At 37.9% G+C, this 25,613-nt stretch overlaps 1 protein-coding gene across 1 annotated transcript in view; it reads right to left on the bottom strand.

Annotated features, from left to right (window-relative positions):
- The window catches only part of HMCN1 (hemicentin 1), a 187,720-nt gene that overhangs the window by 79,656 nt on the left and 82,451 nt on the right, over positions 1–25,613 (bottom strand). The window contains exons 20-39 of the mRNA XM_062003248.1: positions 24,185–24,297; positions 22,697–22,856; positions 21,747–21,921; positions 19,200–19,327; positions 17,107–17,379; positions 15,933–16,028; positions 15,359–15,553; positions 14,207–14,337; positions 13,391–13,538; positions 12,769–12,895; positions 11,626–11,780; positions 10,106–10,384; positions 9,208–9,489; positions 8,119–8,227; positions 7,355–7,524; positions 6,965–7,119; positions 6,070–6,193; positions 4,667–4,768; positions 2,949–3,125; positions 318–469 (exon numbers count right to left, since the gene is read on the bottom strand). Coding sequence (XP_061859232.1) covers positions 318–469; positions 2,949–3,125; positions 4,667–4,768; positions 6,070–6,193; positions 6,965–7,119; positions 7,355–7,524; positions 8,119–8,227; positions 9,208–9,489; positions 10,106–10,384; positions 11,626–11,780; positions 12,769–12,895; positions 13,391–13,538; positions 14,207–14,337; positions 15,359–15,553; positions 15,933–16,028; positions 17,107–17,379; positions 19,200–19,327; positions 21,747–21,921; positions 22,697–22,856; positions 24,185–24,297 — 3,251 coding nt within the window. The remainder of the gene's footprint in view (positions 1–317; positions 470–2,948; positions 3,126–4,666; positions 4,769–6,069; positions 6,194–6,964; positions 7,120–7,354; positions 7,525–8,118; positions 8,228–9,207; positions 9,490–10,105; positions 10,385–11,625; positions 11,781–12,768; positions 12,896–13,390; positions 13,539–14,206; positions 14,338–15,358; positions 15,554–15,932; positions 16,029–17,106; positions 17,380–19,199; positions 19,328–21,746; positions 21,922–22,696; positions 22,857–24,184; positions 24,298–25,613) is intronic.

Below are 25,613 nucleotides of genomic sequence, written 5' to 3'. Positions count from 1 at the left end.
TCTTGGGCTCTATGGATGTCTTTCAGCATGGGGATATGGCCCAATTTACTCTTCTTGCCAGTAAGTTAAAAATTTGTTGAGGTAAACTCTTATTCAGTAAGAAATCAGTTGAAAAGATCACCTTATTTTGATATATCCATATCTTCCACTTCACGCAATAATTACTGAATCCAAACTCACGCCAATAACCTAGTGCAAAAGGCCTTATATTTTCATTCCAAAACCTCTAACTCATTCTTTTCCATTAAATTGCATTGGTTTACAAGTCTCCTACCACAACAGGAAAAAACATAGATAGTAGGATTTGATCCCAGTACCTGAAGTCCATCACTGAAGCTCGAAACAGGGCTACCATCTTTCAGCCACATCAGAATAGGTGCAGGGATACCTCTTGCTTCACATTCCAGCCGCACCAGATTATTAACCACCACTGTCACCATGTCACTGCTGCCAGAGATTGATGGTGGGACTGAAAATAAAAAGGAACACAAAGCTGAAGCAGCTACAGAACAGTACTAAATCCAATGGAATTAAATGGACTGCTTACTCTTCAGATGTTATTTCTCTTACTGCAAGGCAGAAAGGCAATTATTTGAAAGACTTCTCATATTACTCCTACTGAACTCATCATCTGTTTGCCCTGTGCTAAATCATGGTCTTTCCTTGCATAAGCACTTGGATAACTTGAATGAAATTACTGCGGGCAAGGTAAGCAGGACTGGGCCCATAGCCCAGAGGACAACTGCGAAACCCAGGAGCCACAATGCAAAAGCAGAAAATATTCCCTCAAACTGTGATAAATATCCCATTTAGATCTTGCAAAAGACATTAAGAGTGCTGGAAATTATTAAAAGAAGTTCACCATATAAACTGGATAAAGCAAATACATAAACAGAGTAATAAATTGGTCTCACAGAGTATATGTTAACACTTACCAGATTAGACTGTATAACATCTGCCTGTCTGATGATAAAAAAACATCTTAATGGAACATCTTAAAACACTTACTATAGGTATATACTCTAGGAAATTTTGTAGAGCTATATTAAAAAGACAAAAAGTATTTAGAAAAAGGAGGTGTTTGATTTATCAGGTGAATCAAAACTATTTTGTTTGCTGCTACTACTAACAACTTACTAATAAAGCTCTAAAGTCAGTATCAGTACAAAACACTTGAAGTCACTCCTAGAAAAAAAGCAGGGTCATCTACACATACATATCCTATTGTACAGAATTCTGTACTGCAAAGAAGATTTGTTTAAAACTTCAGAAACCTCTAACAGCCTACAACTCAGGTTACCTACTCTTAGATAAATTCCAGTAAGAGCAGAAATGGAAGAAAAAAAGCAAGCATGTTTTTATAATCTTTTTTCCTCACACACATGCAGTTTCCCTATTTCACTACAATAGCATCCATTGTTCTCAGATGCCTGAACAAGTTATAGTGGTGAGAAAGAAGTGGAAAAAAAGTTAATACAATGAAATCATATGAATATACTAAACTAGAATTCAAGCTGCTTCCTTCCGTAGGCCTGCCTAGCTTCATTTTGCAGTAAGCTTTCAGGATCACATATTGTTTTTAATGCAAAAATGATCGGATAATTTCTACCATAGCTACTGCATCCAAAACACCATTAACAACAGAAGTTGTTGAATATGATTCTATGAATACGACCAGTAATCAATCAACACAGGTGCTCATTCATAATGCCACTGCTATGCAGAAATCCAGAGCAGGCTTTCAGTAAATGCAGTGTATATCTTTCTGTACTTGTCATTTCAGAGTATATTTGCCACTAAACAGTCATTCTAGCTTCCACTAGTAAGAGAGGAAAAAACTTCAAGATTTCTCTTCAATGTATAAAGTATAAGTAAGCTGGATGATTAACTTCTTCATGGTAAATTCAAAAAAATCACTCCATTGTAAGCCTGGCATGACACATGCTGGATTGAATCATAGCGAGGTGGTTAAGCTTCCTTTGGTGCAATTAGTTCTAGCTTCAACTGCATATATTCTGTTTAGGAAATAAACAACTTTATATGTTTAAGTCAGAAAGTATTAGCTCCCTAGAAAACTCTGGACTGACCTGCTGAAATTCCACCACCCACAACAAGACATGTATATACTTGGGAGTTATTTTTCATTTTTCAGTTTAATCAGAATAATGACCTTGGCTCTAAATGTTTCCTGGGAATTAATCACTGGGTGGGGTTAATTGCCTTTGACCATTGTCTTGAGCCATCAGTTCTTCCCATAACGGTCATTAATTCCATGGAAATGTACTGTCCAACTCGTTATTTGTTAATTAAATTAACATCAATATGAACGACACACTTACTCTATGTGTACCTCAACTGGGAACGCCATGCCAAATCTGGGCCACAGTTTTGCATGGAAGACTCCCACAGAAAACCAGCCACATGCATATGCATGTATGAAAGATAAGAATTTGGATTACAGCCTCATCCCAAAGCCACTGAAATCAGTGGAAAAGCTCCAATTTGGCTTTTGATCAGGTGTCTCATGTCCGCAAACACCCACACTTCCACTTCATCTTATTAGACACTGTACATTTTTCTCTAATACTCTTGGATTATGAAAGAGTATTTGATCTGTGTCCTTCCTTTATCTACCATGAGCTTTAGTCATCTACAGCAAAATCTACTGCAAGGCCTTCCAAATTGCTGAAGTGATAACATAAATATCTTTTCTACAAATCTGGTGTCTCTGCCCATTCTTCCTAGAACTGACCTCCCTTGCCACATTTTCCTAATGCAGGACATGTATCTAATGTCACTGAAAAACAGAAGAGTGGATTTTATTCCCCCTGACCCGTGACACAGGTTCCAGTACGATGGTGTGACAAGCAATGGTTGAGTCTGCTGAGCACACTCGAAACTGGAAAAGTCCATGTAGGTGTTTTTCCTAAGGTTTTTTTTACACTTACCATGAACCTGAAGACTGTAAAACAACTCAGCTGTGCCCGCTGTGTTGACAGCCACACACTTGTATATGCCAGTGTCAGAGATCTGAGCACCTTCAATCTGCAGAACCTGCCCTCGGTTCAGCAACGTGGCACTGGCAGCACTGGGAAGTGGACGATTGTCTTTGTACCATGTGATAGCTGCATAATGAAAGATGAAGTTGACAAAAACACTCCCAGTACAGTGGGACCAAAGAGTCTTTAAACTTACCATCTAAGTTTGCAGATACATAACACCAACATTTACAAATCAATATTAATATTAAGGAGTATTAATAACAAATAACTAGAAAATGAGGAAATAGGTAACCTTTGTGCAAAATACTGACTGTGCCTATAGAATTTAATAGCAAACTTGCCACTATCATCCATGTGCATCATTTACTTATGAAAAAAAATTTCAAGTTAAAAAAACACCACACAAGGCATGCTTATAGCTCATCTCATAGCAAGGCCATCAGTAGCTGTTTAAAAATACACAGTGATACAATGGGTACCGTTTTTTCACCTTTTACCTTGCAGTATTGCTAAATTAAACTGAACCACCTGGGAAAGTTTATAGAATCCAAATGCAAGCAACTAAATCAAAGTTCAACTGTCAGGCTGAAAAACTGAAAATAAGACCAGAAAACTGGTTTTATTGGTCTTATTAATCCAAAGGAAAATTTTACATGAACTTGGTAATTCACAGAATCTGTATCTCAGCCAAAAGATGGCACCCTCAATCAGCAGACTGTACAAGTTGTGCTTTACTTCACTAGGCAGGCAGAGGAAGCTGCCACTTCTTGAATCACTTTCTGTAATCTGTAAGTTTTTTGCAAAAGATTCATATTCAAGGAGTAATCTGGACTAAGAAAGACTGCACACACATCTTCTTCTTAGCCAAAGTATCCCAAATAACTAAAATGCAGACTGATTTAGATGATTTTCAGTTTAGAAGCAATTTAAAAGATCCATCAGTCTAAACAGAGGTCACACTCCTTCAGCTCTCACGTGGGTAGAAGTCTATGATTTCTATTGGAAGTTTGCCTTAAAAAACCTAAAAATTGTAACTCCAGAAATGTGAGGAAAATAAAACACAGCACACCTACACAGCCTCATTTCCAAAGTCTGGAATATAAGGAGAACCCACAAACTCACAAGTATAATTTATCATCAGAGTAAGTCACTGAAAGTACTGTACGCCCACAGAAAAACTCCTCCTCCTCCCAGGCAAGGGGCCCACACCAAACAAAGAGCTGCCTAGTAACATCAATAGACTTTAGATAAGCTCCTAGTCATGGATACACTTGGAAGGCACACTCGCTACATAAGGTATTGTTTTAAGTCTGCCCTACACTGTAAAATACTGACCTGACAAGAGAAAAGGGTGGATGTCTTTAAAGCTGATTGAGTAGAAATACAATAGTACTCTTGCCTGTGGGCATTACTGTGTGAACAAGGGAGTAAATTATCCTCGGGTTTTTCACTCATTTAGATAAAAATGGTGGGGATTACTGAATTCCTCAATACTTATTCCACACCAGTTGATATACTGACGTTTCCCACTATACATAACATTCAATAGTTTAAAAATCATAGCATTAACTTCACTTTCAGAACAATCACTCATTTCAAGAAGCATAAAAAGTGAAAACCATGTACCAGATCTGCTTCATGTTCTCACAGGTGCATGTGCATACCTGGCAAAGGGTTACCAGATGCTCTACATTCAAGATGGATTGGATTATTCACCACCACTGTTTCATTTAACATTTTTCCTTCATTATCCAGACTTGGTGGTTCTGGGAAAAAAAGAAAGGCATCAGGTTTTCATTAATTCAGCCACAGAGCTAGCAGAACGTCCAATCACAAAGTACCCTATCCTCTGAGAAACATGGGCAATGAAACATACAAGCTTCAACTAAGTGATGGATGACTGAAGAATTTCTCAAGAGAGTTCATCTTTGAAAGAGGAATACTGTCTAATTATATAAACTCATTAGTGTTAAGAGGGAAAAAACCAGTTTTATAACTTTTTATTTCAGGAAAAAAGGCATTTCAAATGGACTTGCAGGAAATGGGTTGCACAACATGGAACAGCAATTTTTCTAACATGGCAAGCTCATTTCACTTGAACTGGTAATATTAAACTGACTGCTGTACAAAACCTTAACAAAGCAAGACTCTTGAGCTTCCTAAAATTTGCAAATTTGCAGCATGATAGAAAACCAGATGACATTTTGAACATGAAGACTGAGAGCAGGAGATATCTATGGGCATGGAATTGACAACAAAATTAACTATGATGCAATTATCACAGTATGATTGTGTTTTCTCTTTCCAAGTCTCATCCATGGAGATTCAGCAATCTCTCTTCATTTACATTAACAACCTCCAGTTACTGACTCAATTTGATAATATAAGCCAACAGAATCATGTTTATCATGAGTATCTTGACAGTTCATTCCTACTCCTCCTCTGAGGATTGGGTCACATCAAGAATGTACAATATTTTGTGACTACTTCTGAGACAAATACACATAAATCATGGTGAGTGCATTTATTAAATTCACATGCAAACAGCTTCTCAAGTTTCCCTGATTCCCTTTATACTATTTTTACCTGCAGAATAAAATTCATTTTAAACAGCTTAAAAAAAATTCCCTAAGAAAATGTTTGTGTCTCAGAAAAGTAATTTCTATAAAATCTCCCTATTGCAAGGTCACAGAGAATACTACTGTCCGGACAAGACCTGGAACAAATTCATAATGTTAATGGTGATATATCATATCTTCACTCAGAAACACAGAGTATCCTTCTGAGCAGTGGGTTAATCGCAATGTGTTTGGCTTTTTGAGATACTTCTGAAGAGTTAACTGGAAGGGTACTAAGTTCTGAGGCCCTTGGTATCACACAGGAACGGATTTTGAAGGACAGGTTTTTGCCCTTAACTTCTTACAAATGCAGTGAGACAAAGAAAGAAAACAAAGACAGAGGTGCAGAGATAATAAAAATGCCAGAGCTTAAAAGAGAAGGGAGTATAGATGTAAAAGCTGCCTTAAACTAGCCATGTTTAGCTTCCAACTGGATGCAGAAACATTACCATGCACATGAAGCCGAACGTGCTGTTGGGCTTCTCCTGCAGCATTTGTTGCCACACAAGTGTATTGGCCAGCATCTTCCAGTAGGGCCTTGACAACTTGCAGAATACGGCCTGAAGACTCCAGCTGTACCAAAACAGAGAGCAGGGAACCACTTTATACAACGATCCCAGGCAGAGCCACTAAAATGGAATGGCAAAGCAGATGTTTATGCTGAATACAGCCAGTCTCATCTTTTCTTCCAAACTCAGGCTAACCTTCATGCAAGAGGTGTCTCGGTAATTCAGAGACCTCCATGTTCCTGACACATCAGGATTATTAGCTGTAGAGTTGTAAAGAGACCTAAGAGGTAGAGGGGCAGGCAAGCAAAGTGAAGACTGCAGGCGGAGAGAGCTGCTGCTGGCAACATGTCAAAAACTGCTCCAGCCTAAAGTAAATCAAAGCCTTGACAATCGTTCAATCTCTTCAAGCATGCAAGCACTGGGAAGGGCTGTTCATAGCAAGTCAGAACCTCATAGTGAGAAGGGAACTTACAGGTAGGTGCTGCAATGGCTTGAAGCAACATCTAATCCCACCTCGCATTGAGCCATCAATGGTGGGTAGAGCCACTTTGTAACCAGCAGACAACCATGCCTTGAATGCTGAAGTACAACTGAAAGGAGTCAGATGCTGAATCTACAGTCACAGACTCTTCTGATATGGAGGTGTTTAATGGGATTCTGTCTACTAAACACTGCTATTCAATATGAGCTATCAACCTATTCAGGTAAGAAGCCCACTGCTCTCCACATTGGATCTTTAACATCTTGCACAAGGGAAGCAAAAGGAAAAGCAGCACTAATACATATATTGCAACTATCTTTCATGGTTTGGATCCTGTAAAAGAGTAGTGCTTACTCTTATATTTCCTCTGGCTGTGTTCACTGGTTGGCCATCTTTTAGCCAAGTTAGGGAAGGGCTGGGAATGCCATTAGCTATGCACTGCAGCGTCACAGGCTTATATATCACAACAGCTCGCTCAGAAGTCTCAGTTGATTTGATGGTTGGAGGAACTGGAAAAAGGAGCAGAAACAAAAATGAAGTCTCATCTGAACATAGACTTTTAAATATATAGAAGCAATATCCCACAGGTAAGAGCAGCTCTGCTTCAATTTCATCTGCCCTCATCTCCAGTTTTTCAACCCACCTATACAAATAAACATTTACAGAAAATATGAGCACCTCCTTGCCAGTAATTTAAAATAAAGGCATCTGCTGCTTCCCCCTGACCCACCTTGAGTGACCTACCATGCACAGTAACATCAAATTCCCTTTGATGTTCTCCTGCTTTATTTGCAGCCACACATTTATAGCGGCCGGTGTCTGACACTTGAGCTCGAGAGATGAGAAGTTTTTGCCCATTTGATAAGATCTTATGTCCAGTTCCCTCTTCAACTGGATGATTATCTTTCAGCCACCTATGAAAAAGAAAGTACAGCCTCAGATCACTATGAAAGTAAGTTCAACACCACTCCTAAAACATGCACAATTCTATCAAAGAGAACTTCTCCATAACTCTAATTGCATTTCTAGGAAGGTTTGGAGATGTCGGATAGCATTCTGTTTTTCTGAGTGACATAGACCAAAATGGTTTATCAGAAGAAATGAGTAAAGTGGAACAGGCATTAAAGAAGTTAGAAAAGTGACAGCTGGGAAGTAGCAGCAAAAGCAGATACCATCAAGGCAGACAGAAATCACCAAGAAAAATGAATCGCTGGCAGCAGACGAAAAATGCACAGTTGCATTTGCAAGGGAATGACAGTTTTATCAGCTTGTTACCTATCCCAGTTTCCAGGACATACGTTGGCACAACACACCAAATTACTTTGAAATAAAATCCTGATCTTCACGTGTGTGTGCCTGATACTTTAGTAGAGCCAGGAGTTTGTCCCCCACACACAAAGCAGCACTAAATAATATGGGCAATTCATACAGACTACCACCAAGCTCACCTGACCAATCAACAGATTTCTAATATTTTCTTTTTTCTACTGCCATACCAATCCCCTTACGTGATAGCTGGTGAAGGTGTCCCTGTTGCTGAACAATCCAACTCCAAAGGGCTGTGGAGAATCACAATGTAGTCCAAGAGCTCATCCCCACTTTCCACAAATGGTGGGACTGTAAGAGAGAGAGAAAAAAAAATAAAAAATCCCTTGACAGAAACATTTAAGCATAAGGAACATGATAAAAGTGTATCTGAAACATCTCACTCAGTTTAGGACATGCACAGATTTGTAGTTCATAACTGTTTCTGAAGAAACATCTACCTAATGATGTTTTGTGGCTTCCAACTACTCTTCTCATTCTTTTGCTCATTTTTTTTCCAGATTCTGTCTCAACAATATAGTGAATGGGGCAGGGACAGGACTTTTAGAACCTTTTAGAGGGAGAAAAAGGTGCAGGGGACCCTCTTCCAGGTCCTCTTCACCTTGTCTCATTCTCTCATAGGAGTGGGTGGGCTGGGAAGGAAGTACTGTCATACAGCCCTTCACTGACTAGCATGGCCAGCGAAATACACCTGGGACAAATTGGATGGTCTACATCTGCATGCAATAGTATGCAACCGCCTTCGAGATGGCAGTACGAAGCTTAACAACGAAGCCTTTAAAGTTCTTAAACAAACACTTCAGGTCAGGAGAATGTGATTAATACCTGTACAATTCATTTACCCTGAGACATTCAGAGGGACCTGCTGAGATTCAGACCACAGTGAAGGATTCAATGGGAAAAAAAGAAAAACTCTTTCAAGAAAAGTTTCAAAATTTGCACAACACAATTCAAAGTCAGTTCTTTCCCCAGAGGCAAGCACTCAATCATACTTTATCGTGCATTCCTTTCATATCCTTTCTTCTAGGAAGGCAAATGAGAAGTATTTTAAAGGTTTCTGAGTATTTACCTACCACATGCAGGAAAGCTCTTCAGTTAGCTAACCTGAAATTGTCCCATTATCCTGGGCAGAAAAAGTATACAGTGCCCAGGTTTAGTCAAGTTGCATATGTAGTTAAGTGATCTTCCATATAATGACACCAACAGAATAAAAGCATGCTTTATTAGGTTTATGGAAATCCAATAAATCAGTAGTTCTGCTGCTCACGCACCTAAGACTTCAACTTCATATTTGATCTCTTGTTCTCCAGCTATGCTTGTGGCCACACACAAATACTGGCCCTGGTCAGCTTCAACAGCATTCAGAATCTCTAGCTTTTTCCCACCAGATAGAAGGTGGAGGTTGTTACTTGCTTTCACAGGCACACCATCTTTTAACCAGGTAAGGAGAGGTGGAGGGTTGCCAGCAGCTTTACACTCCAACATCAGTGAACTGCCAGCAACCACCTGCCTGTTCTGGGCTGTGTCAGCATCACCCTCAATTACTGGAGGAACTGTAGAAAGGAAAAAAATATATTGCAAGTGATTAATTCTGTCGCCAGAAAAAGTATTAAGAGCAAATGAGTTAGTTCCTCCCCACTCACTTTGGCTCTATACGCCATTAGGTCACGCACAATTTAATGTGAGAATTTGCTGTCCAGGCAAGCCAAGAGAAAGGGGAAACAGAGAAGAAAAATGATGCTGTTTAATATTGATCAGTTGTATGAAACAGAGGATCTGCCAGGCTTTAAGATGGAAGAACTAAATATGAAGGCCTTAAAACAGTGCACTGAAGATCCCACCCAGACTGGTCATTTCAGGTAAGCATTGTTCACTATGCGCATGTGAGAAAGAGGAAAGATATGTGGAAGAGAAATAGTTTTGCTACTTCATTAAAGCATGGCATTAAAGCCTATGAAGTCAAGCTTTTGGCAAGTCACAATAAGCACAGGGTGTAAAACTCCCTCTACATGACTCTGCCAACTCAGGCTAGTCTTTAAATGCAACTATTGTCTGCTGTGCAACCTTGACAAGCCTGCAAAGGCTGCTGGTGTTATAAAGGCAGAAAAGCTTTCAGAATATGCCTCCTGCAACATAGTAAATAACTAAGTTCAAGAAACTGTCACTTACCATAGACATCCACATGATACATTTTTTCAGCAGCTCCAGCAGCATTGGTCACACTGCAAGTATACTTTGCAGAATCTGACACTTGGGCACGAGGTATCTGCAGGAATTGCCCTCTCTCCACATAGACAGCTTGGGGGCTGGAAATAATTGGGCGTCCATCTTTGTACCATGTAACAGTAGGAACAGGGATTCCCTTGGTTTCACATTCCAGATTTATAAGATTGTTAAGAAGTGCTGACACCTCTGTGGTAACATTCCCTCCTTTAATACTAGGAGGGACTATTTCAAAAGACAAAACAACAGTATTAAAACCTTAGTATATGAGTCTGAGTAGGGTTAAATAGATTAAAAATTTGAATGCTTTAAGAATAAAAGATTTTAGCTCAAAAAAAAAAATCTTCCAACCCTTCCCAGTTCTTTTTTTGTGGGTTTTTTTGGGTTTTGTTCGTTTGGGCCTTTTTTCCCCCCCAGCAGTCATATATTGCCTGCATAGCCCTCTACAGCACATAGGAATTTGAAAACATGAAGAGAATACAATATAAATGGAATCTAACATCAAAAGACCACTATACACTTGAGTGCTACAGCAAGGGGCACTGTAGAGCATTGCTGCCTTGCTACAGGTACCTGGAAACTTTTTACCTTCTAGGCTTCAGCATATGCCAAATTAGCACAGCTGGGCCTCCCTGCACCCTGCAATGCACTTGGACATGGCTCTGCCTCTTCCCTGCCTCTGAAGAGGAAAGAGCAATCTCTGTATACCTTCAGAGGCACATCTTTCCAACAAGGAACAGCTACCTGCTGTTAAAATACCAAAGATATCCAAGAGCCTCTACAACTGTAGTGGGAACTGTTCAGTACTCAAAACTTTTGAAGATGAAGTCACTCACTTTGAGACTAAATATGAGCTTAACAGTCTAGCTTTATGCTCCTATTTTTGAAACTTTTGGCCCACAGTCATTTCCCTTCCTCACTCAGCAGTGCTACTCTGATTATTCTAGCAAACAAGCTCTCGCGTAAATGAGCCAATATAAAGAGTTCGTAAATCTCTGTAGAAGTAATAAAAACATAGTGCAATTGGCAACAACTAAATTTATGACTGCTGAAAGTACCAGACACATCTGGCAGACACATTAACTCCCCTGCTGCCAAACATGCTCAGTATATCCTAAACTTCCACTGACTTCCACAGCATCCATTTAAAATGCCACTGCAGAAGTGTAAAGCAAAGTGTCAGTGAATGGATCTACACCTATGAGACTGATCTTTCAGATTATCAAAACATAATGAAACATTTTCCTAATTAAATAATTTATATGCAAAACACAAACTATAAAACAGGCTGAAACAAACCCATTTCAAAGGCAAATACATTTCTGTATCAGTAAACGCTTTCATCCACAGAGATGACAAGCAGCTCTAATACAATGGGAAAATATCCAAGCCAGAAGTAGGGCTAATTATTAACATTATGAATAAAATGAAAGGACCTTCTAGGATCAGCCATTCTACAAACTTACCATGGATGATTAGCTTGACCTCCTTAACTTGTTTGCCAGCAGTATTGGTGGCACTGCACTGATAACGACCTTTGTCAATCCTTCTAGCATTCTTTATATGCAGAACTTGATCTTTGTCCAGAAGCTCAATGTTGGGATCACCCAAAAACAAGGGCCTGGAATAGATATTATTTTGTTTCACAGAACTCTGAGGTCATCCTTTCAAGATTCATTTAAACTGACAGTAATAAGAAAAGGTTCTTTGATAGCAGTAATTGTACCATTAAAGAGTACTGTCTAGCAACAGCATTAATCCAAAGAACCAACATAAAATGATAAACTTTTATAATTAAGTATTCCTAGTTTTTAGAGAAACCAAAACACGTAAGTACTTTACTCAGATTGTCCTGGATGCCAGTATCACATCTAGAGTCCTACTCTTGATCTCAGTTTCTTTTTCTAATTACTTAGGTCATGATAGTCCTTTGCTGATGATAAAATGTCTGAATTTACCAGATGAAAGTGTCAACATATCAACACCCAAGGGCAACAGATTGTCACATCAGAATATCTGTGAGTTACTAGCCAATGTTGATACAAAACTACATCATTGAACACCAACAATATTTAAACACATTTATATCCCATTTTGTTTTCCAGATAATATTTAAGCTGCCAATAATTCCTCTCTTGCACAAAGAATTGAAACATGTAGGCTACAAATGCTTTAAAATCTTTCATGTATATACACAAAACTGTGCAAAGCACTAGCTAGAAAAACATTTTATATGGATACCACCTACCAATGAAAAAATGATGCAAAACAATTGTATTTTAACTAATGATATGTTTAAAATAGTCCAGATAGAATAAATTCATAGATTAAACTCAAAGAAATGGTTATGTATATCTTCACTGAAGTATTGGCTAGCTTCGAGTGCTGTACATCTGCTCTGCAAGTGACAATATTAGTAATGAAACAACTTAAAAATTAAAGCAGGATGCTCAATTTGATTAAAGAACTTACCACCTCACACCATCAGAAACTCTACCCGATGACAACTTAATGCTAAAGAGTTAACAGCAGAGCTTGCTGGTACAGTGCACTTCTATTCTAGGGAGGAATAACCTTGACAGATATCACAAAAGCTAGAATATACTCACTTGCCATCTTTGAACCAGTGTATGTCAGGAAAAGGAAAACCTTTGGCTCTACATTCCAGCCTGATTTCCTGGTTGAGGATGACAGCAATTTCATCAGGGGTATCAGCACCTATTACACTTGGTGGAACTTTAAAATAAGACAAACATTAGAGGAAGAACCAGTATTTAACCAGAGAATGTGTGCTATGAAACAAAGAACTGCAGTAGTGGATCATATTGGTTCATATTATTGCCTTGAAATGGCTTTACTTCTCACTGCAGAGTGACTACTGCTGGGTTGCAACATCATTTCTACCATGATAAGCACTTCCACCCTTGTGGTGGTGAACTGTTACATAAAACAACTCCTAACTGCTGTACATCAAAAATACAAACCTGAGTACAGAAGACCAATATCCAACAGTGAAAAGCAACATTTTCTCTGTGTTACTACACAAATGGCGAATTTTAAACATTCAAAAGCCATCATGATGAGTATTTCAGCAACCAATATTTAATGAGCAGTGAGGGAAAGAATTTGTTTATAATAAGTTGAAATTTATTGGCCTCTTATAGATCAACTGTTTTTCAGATCACCATCTTAGAAAAAATAAACTAAAACCCCCCAAACCATAAAACTAACCTAGTATATCCAGGTTAAACAGCTTCTCGGAACTTCCTGCTACATTTATAGCTTTGCATGAATATTGTCCAGCATCATCAATAGTAGCTTTAACGAGCTTCAGAATCTTCCCATTGTGCAAAATCTGGAGAGTACTGCTTTCCACAACCTTAAAAGAACCCGAGACATTAGCATTATGTGATTCAAACTGCATCAGCCAAATATCACAGCTGGATTTTTATAACAAAATGGTAGTTTTAGTCTAAGGATAATCTGTTTCGCCTTTCAGTTACAGCACTAATCTCCTCAACTTCTGCCATCTACTCAATATATGACTTGTAGCTCAAAGTACAAGGGTGGAAAAAACAAAGAAATTCTTTGACCATCAATAATGGTTTGTCACAATGATACATAAAGGGGTCTTCACATCTCAGCCTATCATTTATCTGCTACGAGTAAAAGCACAGGACTCAAGGATAATCCTAAGGAATTCAAATCACCTCCAAGAGTTCTTATTTCTCCTTCTACAGAAGAAAGAAAAATCACATTATTGGTCCCCTCTGAAAGGACTCTGGCATCTACAACACTGGGAGGTTGCTACAGCTAATTACTATGGGAATCTTGAAAATAGTTTACTTTTGACTTATTGAAGAGTTGGACTAATGGATTAACTGTATTTAACTGGCTTTCTGTGTGGGTGTTCTCAGTGTAATTTAAACATACATAGACGCATGTACGTGTATTTACTTTAAATAGGTTCTCATACCAAGCACTCAAAAGTCAACACAAAAATGACTGATGGCTATATTACTTCAATCGGGTTAATTGTACAATTACCTGGATATCTTCTTTATACCAGGAGATAATTGGGAAGGGGTTGCCAGATACTTCACAGAACAGACTTACAGAGTGATGAAGAACTACAGATGCATTTGTCACCTTTTCTTGATCTTTAATTTCAGGAGGAACTACAAGAAAGTTCAAAGTTATGTATTAAGCCTTCTATTCTCACTTTCTCCTTCCCTCCAAGTCAAGAACCTCTGTAATCTAAATTCCTCAGAGTCTTTTCATTTCCCACTCAATGCTTCCACTTGCCTATTGGATTGTGACTGTGTCCTTTTTATGAAAAAAAAAAAAAGAGTCTTATCTTGCCCAATAACAGATCCCCAGGGAAATACACTCAAATACAATCACCATCAACATTTTAAGAGCATAATTTTAAAATTTAGTCTTTAATTTTATTTAATATTAATCTTCAATTTAAAATCCCGTATTATTCGCTTAGTATAAAAAGGACAGAGATTACAGAGAGTCATCCTCCTCCTTCACTGCTTCAGTCATGCTCAGGAACATCTGCCTGTCATTTGTTCCACCACGAATGCAAGGAGAATTGCCTTCTGAGACAGATTGGAAACTTCAAACCCCACTGCTGGCACAAAATGGAATTCCTGACTTTCAATGAATAAACATAAAGATGTAAATCTGCTCAGGCATCAGCACTAACTGTCATAGGAAGTGAACAATGCTGGAATAAAAGTACTCTGGAAGAAGCTAAATATCAAAATGAATCTCAAGGCCACCTGTGTAGTTTTAATTTTTCAGTTAGGATTCTGGAAGAATAATATCAGGACTAAGAACTCTCCTATTCTATGTTCATTATGATAAATAACTTTTCTCATATTTATATTTGAAATTCAGATCTATCACCCAATCTTTAATTTCTATGGTACTAAAGTCTTCATCTGTCATTTGTAGTAAGGCTTAGAGCTAACTAGAACCCTTTACAAATAAGGCACACTTAACTCTTTGAGCAAAAAAAGATGGTTTGTGCATAAAGGCACACAAAAAGAAGAGAAAAAATATAGAGTATACAAGTACTTAGATTCAATTTTATAATTTAACTGCACATGGGTAGATTTGGGACATGCAATTTCTAACAATATTGTGTTCTTCAACACCAGTTCCCCAATCATTGTATTTATTATTTACCGTTAACCTTCAGGTTGTATTTTCTTTCTGTGCTTCCAGCTTCATTGGTTGCCACACAGACATACTCTCCGTTATCAGAAGTTGTAACAGAAGCTATGATCAGCAGTGTCCCATCCTCCAGAACTGAAATCCCCGGTTCATTGCCTGTCAGCTCTCTTCCATTACGTAACCATTTGATAACAGGCTTTGGAATACCTAACAAGAAAAAGGTGAAACTCCAACAAATACTTCACTCAGCTCAGAACAAGAAAGATTCAAACATTTCCCAGTGCTTTCTAGAAGCCTTATTGGCAAGGACAATGCACAGAAAGGCCACAAGCTTTCAAACATTAAAGCTCTTACTTAGTTCTAAAGATTCTAATATCCTTGTTGGCCAGTAATGATTTTCCTAGAAATTCTGCACACAGTGGTTATTTAAATCACCACTAGTTTGGTTTTCCACATAAAGCATTTTTGGAAAATTTTGTGCAGGTTGTACATGTTTATCATGACAAGGAGTACATAGAAAACAGTAATTTTCAACAGTCAATAGAAAAAAAAAATCATAACTAAAGATGGCAACAGTGATCCACACCTTTTGCTGGGCATGGGAATGCAACACGTTGATTTGCCACTCGCTCTTGAAAGGGACTATTGTATGGAGGCTCCAGATCCTCAATAGTAGGAGACTCTGAAAAAAAAAAATCAGACCTCAAAAAAATTCTTGACCTATGCTCCCAAATGTGAAAATACAGTCTGGCAATACATAACACTTCTAAGTCTCTCATTCACACAAGGTCAAACTCCAATAACCCTCTTTACATTGATGAAGTGTACTAGCCAAACACTTGATTTCAATGGGAATATTTAGGAAGTAAGCAGTACAAAGAAGCTTTCAAACCTTAACAAAATTGGTTCTCTCTAAAACCCACTATATTTGTTTGGAAGGCAGAGACAGTGTTTCTGCAAAATCTGAAAAATATTATTTTTTTCCTCATACCACATATTACTACTACTTCCATCCTTCATTCTTGCATCTCATTTTAAACTCGTGTGAAGACTGAGAATACACAAAGAATATTATTCATAATTAAGTAAAGTTACTGGCAGTCCTTTGTTGTGTATAATGAGCAGTTCTCAGCACCTCTAATTCAAAGGGATTAAAATGTTGTCTTTAGACTGCTGCAAAGAAAATATAATTCCTCCTTAGCTACCATCAGTCGTGATGTATGTCAGCCCATCAAATGAGGAGCTATACTACATATTTAAATTGGCATGTTGACCACTGCAACCATTTCAACAGTACACTAACTGATCTAGTGAAGAGCTTCAATTCAGCTCATGAAAAATTTAAATTCTATTTAAACTAGTGATACCAGACTTTGAGGTTCAGAGACAGTCTCTTAAAATGTGAGACATCTGAACACACAGAGAAAATATTTGAAAAAAAAGGTTTGCCATACTGCAATCCTATTCTAATTACCTACTACAAAACCAAATCATAAATAGTTTAAAATCTTTTTGTTTTTTAAAAAAAGAAAGGTCATATATTTTCAGTTGTTTTTTCTTATTTCTACAAACTCTCCAAAGACTGTTTTTCTTAATTTTTCTTAATATCGGAACATAATATTGAATACAGATTTGGCTTTTGCATCGTATAACAGTCAACAACTAAGACCTTTGCCCTCCAAAACATACACCAGATAGTATTGGCATGAAATTATACCTAGTCAAGGCAGGAGGCAAGATTACAGCCCTAATTTAAATACCTTGAACTTGAACTGTTATCTCTGATGTGTCACTGCCCGCCACATTACTGGCAACACATTGGTAGGTTCCAGCATCAGGAAGCTTGACGTTGCTGATGGCCAGAGCTCCATCCAAGCTGTGGATAAACTGCCCACCATCTATCATCACAGCATTTCTGCCTTTCAACCACGTGATTGTTGGGAGAGGAACCCCCTGGGCTCTGCAGGGTATGTCAACTCTGTGGCCAGCTTGGACTTTCAAAACTCGAGGCCCACGCTGTATCTTTGGAGGAACTATGGAAGACAATTTAGTCCACAGTAATGTGAAGAAAATGTTGTACAAGTTCATTCTTGAAGGAAATTTGGTTTTAACATTCTAAAAAATGTCCTTCCTTAATCACCAAATCTAAATTCTCTCAGCTGACCATGGAAGCAAATGCTGATGTTCTCTCCACAGGATAGGATGCATGATACCCTACTACTGCTTCACTTATTTGAAGAAGCTCCACTTCAAATTCTACTGGATTACTTGCTTCTGAGTAGTGTAATATTATTATATTCAGCACATTTGAAGAGCTATGGATATGAGCTCTTGATAAAACAAAACAATTCAAAAGTTTTTATGATAAAGTTAGTTTTCCTTCTGACATTTTAATTTCCTTCCTCTAATCCCTCATCTTTGGATGCTTTCAAACACAAGTTTGGACAAGGAGATAAAATATGACTGGAAGAGATTTTGCTGGTCCCAAAGAATAACATAAATCCAACATAACTCTTCTGCCACAATGTTTTTTCTTTCTAAGGATCACTGATAGTAAAAAGACTTATAAAGAATGTCTGAAAAAATAACAAGTGTCATTTTTCCAGGCTCCTTGCTAACACACAATTACAGATAAACAAAGATGTGTACTGATATCAGACTATTCTATCCACAGAACCAGACAGTATTCAGTTATAGCCTTTGGAACTGAATTTTGCATCATCTGAAAGTTTCAGAGCTGCTGGGGGCAGAAGTTCCAATCTGGTACATTTGTGGTATGTTATCCACCTCAAAGACATGTGCTGGCAACGGGCACTGGCAGCAACAGTTCCAAACTCAACAAGAGCATGAACCCCAGGAGAACTATCTATACATCCACAGTTACTGTGTGGTTCTGGGCTATGCCAGGCTCCTGCACTCACTATTCTGTGTGCTTCAGCACTGGCCAGAGGTACATGTGCCACAACCTGTGTTTCTGCCTGACATAGTCTGAGAGCAATAAATGAGAGAGCACGGAGATATGAACACGTGACGTTTTGCAAGTGGATGAGAGATGTGGTTTGGGCTCCAGGTACGGGGAGAGCAGGAGAGAGGCATGGGAGTGAGAATGTGATGATCCACGGTAAAAAGGAGAGGGAGGGCCACATAGGTCTTAGCTTGTGCAAGAGCAACTGAACACCTTCACTGAGGGGAAGAGGAAGGTGGTCATAAGCACAGGGGACTGGTTTGAATAGAGGAAGTACAGTAAGATGTGTCTAAGGTATTAGCTTGTAAAGGTGAGTACACAGCAGAATGTGCATGCCTGTAGCTGAGCACAAAGACAGGAGCAGCTGCCAATCCACAAGTGACAGCTGCACACTGGTTTCATCGTCATCTAAGCTGGTGTGCAAGCAAGCTGTAATGTTCGATTGACATTGGATGTGTAATTCCCATAAGTTGGTGGGAAGCTGTAAGCCTCAGTCAACTTTGCTATTCTCAGTCACAGCTTCCAGACTTACTGCTCAGAAACCTGTTGCACAGAGAACATTCAAGTGCCTTAGAACAAAACTTTTCAGTTCTTAAAATCCCTCTGGCTGATTTGAACAGAGTAAATTTCATTTTGTGCTGTAACTCTTCCATGAGCCTAAAGAACATTAAAGGAAGGTGTGTATATAGTATATATATGTATACCCAAGTGTGTATACAATATTTCCCTTCCACATAAACAATAACAATTTGGATATGAAAGTATGACCTGAAAGAATATAGGTCAACAGTATTTAATGTACACACAGAAAATCTTTTTAAGTGCTCTGCATGATTCTAAGTTCCACGTGGAAACTTGCAGATTTTTATCCTGTAAGTTAAAACTTACCATGTACACTTAGCTTCACTAACTCAGTCACATTCCCAGCAATATTTGTGGCTACACAGACATACATTCCACTGTCTGAAACTTGTGTTTCACTGATCTTCATTGACCCTGAGGGTAGAAAAGTGTGTCTGGAAAAATAAGAAGCAGATACATCATATAAACATGCATTGAAAGGTGAATGACCTCTACTTACACACATTGCTAATGATTAAGCTAAATTAACACCATTGCACAGGGCACGCTGAGACAGGACATATCAAACTATGACTTAGATTTACTCATTTTTTCTAACACTTTACTGAGCCACTACCTCAGAATACATGACAAATACCTAAAATATAAGATCTCAATTACAAAATTTGGTTCTGGCTACTTACAGGACATACTAAAATGTACCTTGTTTCAAGAAATAAATACATAAATGCAATATCCCAAAAACTAACAGGTACAGAAATGGAGCTCTTCAACCTCTTATCACTTTTTTTTCTCAGTAAAGGTCAGCAGGGTCAGAAAGTGAAACAATTTTTTATACTACTTCATCCTTTTTTGATTCAAGACAGAAGAGAGAATTCTGAAGGGTATTCTAGTTCAAAAACTGACAGTCCTGATGTTTATAGAAATTGTCATTATTCATCAGTAAATAGTTAACTATGTAACATTAGTTTTTACTGCAGTTCTGGCCACAGGCTTACAACATTGCAAGACACATTGTCCAGCTAAGCCAAGATCTTCCCCATGCAGATGTCAAAAGAAACAGAGACAGTGAAAATAAATGAGAGAATAAAAAAATGACAGCTAAGCACTGACAAAAAGAAATCCAAGTCTAGCACTTGAGGTTATATAAAGAATGTAGTCAAAGTTGGTGGGAACTGGTGGTATTATCTATCTTCCTTTTTCTGGCACTGTCTAATTCACACAATGTTATCATATGGGCATAAATGATGAATTCTGGGATTGCAATGACCCAGACAGATGAAGGGAAAGAAAATGAGGTGTACTTCCTCTGGGTCACCCAGATCTGTCTCATATTATGATTGCTCTTTCCCTGCTCTTATATTTCCAAACCATTTTTTTTCTCTCTTTTTTTTTTTTTTTTTAAATAACTCCCAAAGACAGATTGCTGGGGAAATTTACCTTCTATTATTTTGCTCACCAATTATATTTGCTTTCTGATAAAAGTCCCTTCATTTCTTATTTCACTTTTCTTTTGTTTACTGGTCACATTTCTAACATCATCTTTGGGTGGTCTCAAACATTTTTGTTTGGACTAGTTGTTTAACTTTTGCTGACGTCTGTAAACAATTTTATGGAATAGGCTGAGCTGGGCTTCTGTTACTCTGGACAACTTGGATCTCTCCACAACAGCCATGAGCAAGTAGTCTAATTTATCAGTGCCTCCAGAGGTAAAATGAGGACAAGTTAGGGACCAAGAACACAGATTTGTTAGTGCATGCAATGTGCTCACAGGACACAGCAGAAAATTCCACACAGATTACTAACAACAGGATCAACTCTGTGCACAAGCCTCCTTCACCAAATATGCTGGCCCAGCAGCTATTAGTTGCTGAGGCTACTGGAGACTCACTGGAATGTGTCTCTGAGTTACAGATTTGGGTAGAGGGAAAGCGGCTCTTGTCTTTGAGTCTTTACAATACCCTAATTGAGCTGAAATATAGTCTCATTCCTTCCACTTGGCTCACTGAGAGGCATCAGAGAAAAGACATAGCAATTGCTGTAGTGTGCATTTGGCCAACATTACCATTTCCTGGTTTATCAATGCAGCTATAGCCTTTTCCCCTTCAGAGACATCTTGAAGACTAAAAAATGCACTAGCATGTACCTTGACAGTGCCTGGCATCTCAACTGGGAACATAGAGAGCAATCACCTACTCATCTCCTCTCTTATTTTGCACCCAACTAAAATAATAAGAAAGAACTCCAACGTTGTGGCACGTGCTGTATAGAAGACAATCCCTAACTTTTCATTCTCTAAGATCATCAACTCAACTGTAGGGTTTTTTTAATGAGCATTTAACTATGGTCAAGAATATCTGAAGAGTTTTTAGATCCAAAATACAGTGAGCAGTGCGTCTCTATAAGCACTCCCAAACATTTATCAGCATCTGTATTCTACTGGCAGCCCAGACTTTGTATGAACAACAGACACTGCTCCCCTGAGCATAAATATGAAGTGCTTAAGAAAAGAAAAACAGTTTTTAAACATATATAATCAGGCACAGATTATGTGGGTCTCTGTGCACCACCGCAGTACAAATATCATTGGATCTCTTTTGCCTTGGCCTCCTGAGACTACATAAACAAACACTGGAAAGGAAGCAGTGCAACAATGCATGGTCTGAGTATCCTTCAGAAAGAAACATATGATTAATTTGGGAAAGAAAGTTTCAAGACCTAGCAAAATAGGGTCCTCATGCAGGACAAAATAACACCATCTCACTGATAATGTGGTTACAGAAATTCTATAATCTTCCAAAATCTTGATAGCTTTGATGCACTTTCACTTTTGACTTCAGCAAACATTGTTACCTTGGAGAGAACGGAGATATCAGCTGCATTTCTTTGGCCCAGGTAATTATGGGAGGTGGCAAGCTCTTTACCTCACATGGAAGTGTGACATCTTCTCCTGCAATTACTGAGATCTCTAAGGGTTTATCATACACATTTTCTTGCTGGTCTCCAGGCCTGGATACTCTAGGTTTCACTATAAAATGAAACATGTTAAAAAGCTGCAATGTATATACATATTTGTACAAATGTAACACCATACAATTTTACATCAGATTAAACATCTGTATTTTTATCATGTATATAACATTACAATCCTATTTTTAAACAATACCTGCTATAGACATAAGACACTGTAATGATGATGCCTACATGTAATATCACAAATACCAGAAAGACTGTACTATCTACCAAAAAAATCGGATAGCAACAGACACACATAGCTCACACATATACTGAGCTCTGTATTGCATAGGTAGTTTGCAACCAATATCTGAACTATATTACACTACAGCACCAATATCTACAAGCCATAAAAGCCTTGCAAAGGCTTAAATCACATTTTTTATGACACTGGGAGATGGTAGGAGCTGTGGACTAATGGATCATCATTCTTCTATCAGCAGGAAATTCTATTCCGATACAGATATTTCCTATCCACTTCTAGAACTGATGAAATTGCAATCAGCCCAAGATCCTGGTCCAAAAAGTCAAGGTAACAAGTATCAGGAGGTTTTAAGAGAATCACAATGGCTGAAGGACAGGCCTTTAAGTATCAGTCATTTGTAAAACTGGCTAGTATGTGGATCCAGCCATCCAGGACAAAATGAGAAGCACTAATTAGAGATTAGTTTAAATCTTGTTTGCACTGTGGGTACCCTAGTTCACAACCCACCTGAGTTGGTTTTACCATCTGAAGTAGAACACACGTAGAGACAACGACACTGTATTTTATTTTAGCTCATACATACGGTAGACAGTCAGCTGGACTTTCCGTGTAGCATAACCAGCAGCATTTGTTGCAGTGCACACGTATTCCCCACTCTCTTCACCTCCTGGTGAAACTACATACAGACTTCCATCAGACCCTGCAGAAAATTTTGTATTGCTGGAAAGAATTACTTCCCCTTTCTGCACAAAGAAAAAGAAAACAAAAAAGTCCATAGCATCTGGATTTTCTAAAATAAATCAAATTACAATCCTTTAATTCAACAAAAGCTAAAGCTTATAGTGATAAAAAATTATAACTAAAATACTAAATCTATTAAAATAACAGAAAAATTGTTACTGTCTCTCCTAGCTTACCCCATTGCTGTGAATGATTCCTCATATGATGAATACTGTACTTTCAATTTAGCACAGGGTCTGATTTTTTACTGTGCAATATGTTCCATGTTCTTTAATGCAGTTCTGTAGAGCAATCAATTTGCAGACAGTCTGACTAAATTGAACAATATTTTAATTTACATGACAGTACTCCTTTCACTGTTTGTGGACAAAATATTTTCTATTAACTAAGAAGCCTGGCCCCAAAATTCCATTCCTACAAATTAACTTGACTAACTTTTCACACTTCTCAAGTGTCACCATCTAAGCAGTAATAACAGCAGAAAGAAAAGGATTCTTACTCAGAAAACTTGTTACACTTTACAGATCCTAATTGTAAAAGAAAATTTAAATATATATATCTTGCTCGAGATTTCAACTGAATACATTTTGACATTGATTTCTGATATCACAACAGATCTTGCTTACATTATATACAATCTTTCTTACTAGACTCTTCCTTGTCTGTATTAATTGCTATAGGTAATAATTAAGAAGAAAACACTCCTCCCTACCAAACTAAGTTAATGCTGTTCTTTCTTTTAAACAAAGCTGTTCACAAGGTCCAGTCAGTTATATCTGCACAGTTTCTGAGGCATGAGAAACTGTAATGTACACCAAGTAACTATTACTAACTATTATTCAAGCAGGGGGGGGAAAAAACCTGACTTTCAGACAAATTCCCAAAAAAGGCTGAGGTCCTTGTGAGTAGACATCTTGTGAGGGACATGACCTAAGAAGGTTAACCCCAGAATGCATTTAGATACACTTTCCTCAGAGGAATAAAGTCATCTTAAAGAAAGACTCAAAAATAAAAATGAACTTTCAGTGGCAGGTTGCTTAATCTCAAATTATCAACTCACAACAGGAATAGGAACCATTTCTAAAGAGTTAAAAATGTAAAGATACAGCAATAACCAAAGCCCTTCCAAAGAAGAGAACTTTAATCTACAGCTGGACCACGGCCAAGAAGTGCTGTGCTAAGAAACAAATGCAGATATGAATAAATAAAGATTTGCAAGTCCCTCCCAAGTGACACTTTTGGCCATATTTCTTGTACATACTTTTTATGATAACTACATCATGTGTTTAATTCAGCTTTCACCATGAACAGCTCAAAGATGAGAAAGTACCTTGGACCAGACAACAGATGGCTTAGGAACTCCACTTGCTTTGCATGGTAATGTTACTGGAATTCCTTCTATGGTGCTGAATATCTGCTGTCCATGCTGAATCACAGGCAGAACTGAATGAAAAGCAAATATTAAACACATGCAAAGACATTTCAAATCACGGCTCAACTCTTACAATAAAATCCATATATTCAATCACTGCTTCATACAAGGAACAGGCTTTGAGAATATTCAACCTCTTCTCTGAACCCTAACATTGACAATGATCAGTTTCATTCTCCTCCAGTCTCCAGTTAGTTCTTCATGACAGAATACCTGTTCATAACAAAGCATACCAGCTGTAGTTTGTTCACTCAATTAGCTACATCTAGTTTTAAATTAACTGTAGGTATTTCACAGAGCTAACTGCAATCATTTCAGAAAATCTTTGTCACAATATCCTCTGGCAATGCTTTAGGCTTCCCAAATCAATAATGTATATGATTCAATCTATACAGCATTTTTCATGAGAATAGAGTCAGCATTTTTGGTGCTGAATCAGTTTCCATCAATCTACAACATTCTGAACTGAACAGATATGAGAGTGAAGAACTAAGCATGGCCCAAGATCATTAGTCTTTGCTGGAAATGCTACAGAGTTGTGCTAATTGCAGTGGTGGTTTCTGCAGGGACTGACTGTTAGATGAACTTTAATAAAATATCAGATCAATTAACAAACAGTAACAAGAGCTAAGTAGGGAAATGGGCATTTTTGTTAACTGAGCTGCTTTTGAATTAATAACAGAAAAAAGATCAGGTTTAAGGCTATAACAACAAAAACTATATAGCTCTAAAAACATACAAATGTATTCCTTTCTGTTCTCCAATTCTGAAATATTCCAAAATCACGTTGACATGGAAGTTCTTATCACACACAGAATATTTATATTAAAAAATAACGTGTATTCTGAACACAAAAAGATGTTCCAACATCTTCGCTGAAGTTTAAAATAAATCTCCCATGATTAACTTAACACCTGAGAACATTTCAGGCTGTAAACCACAGAGTGGTTGTGACTCCACACAGAGTTAATACAAGTACCTTCAGTTGAATTACAGATGGGTTACCACAGCACTAACACTTTGCTGTCAGTGTAATTTTTGGTATGTTTTAATTAAAAGGGGTGAAAAAAGGCAGGGGACAGGACCAGAAGGAAGCATATTTGCCAAATTCATCATTCATTTTAATTCTAATTCTCCCATGAGTTGTACTTCCTTATAACAGTTATGAAACCTCCAGACAACGTTTTTCACAGCTTTCCAGTAAACTTCCCCTTGCATCTGTCTTGTTAATAAAGCTAGAGATGAGGACTGCACAGCCCAGCCTTTCTAATACAATGTTTAAAAATTAGGATCTTTTACAATTAAAAGATGATGTTATTTTTGGTTT

This window comes from Colius striatus, chromosome 10 (assembly GCF_028858725.1).
Source record: "Colius striatus isolate bColStr4 chromosome 10, bColStr4.1.hap1, whole genome shotgun sequence".
In the NCBI taxonomy this organism is placed as follows: domain Eukaryota; kingdom Metazoa; phylum Chordata; class Aves; order Coliiformes; family Coliidae; genus Colius; species Colius striatus.
Note: the sequence above shows the minus strand (reverse complement) of the source record. Positions and strands in the feature narration are given on the sequence as shown.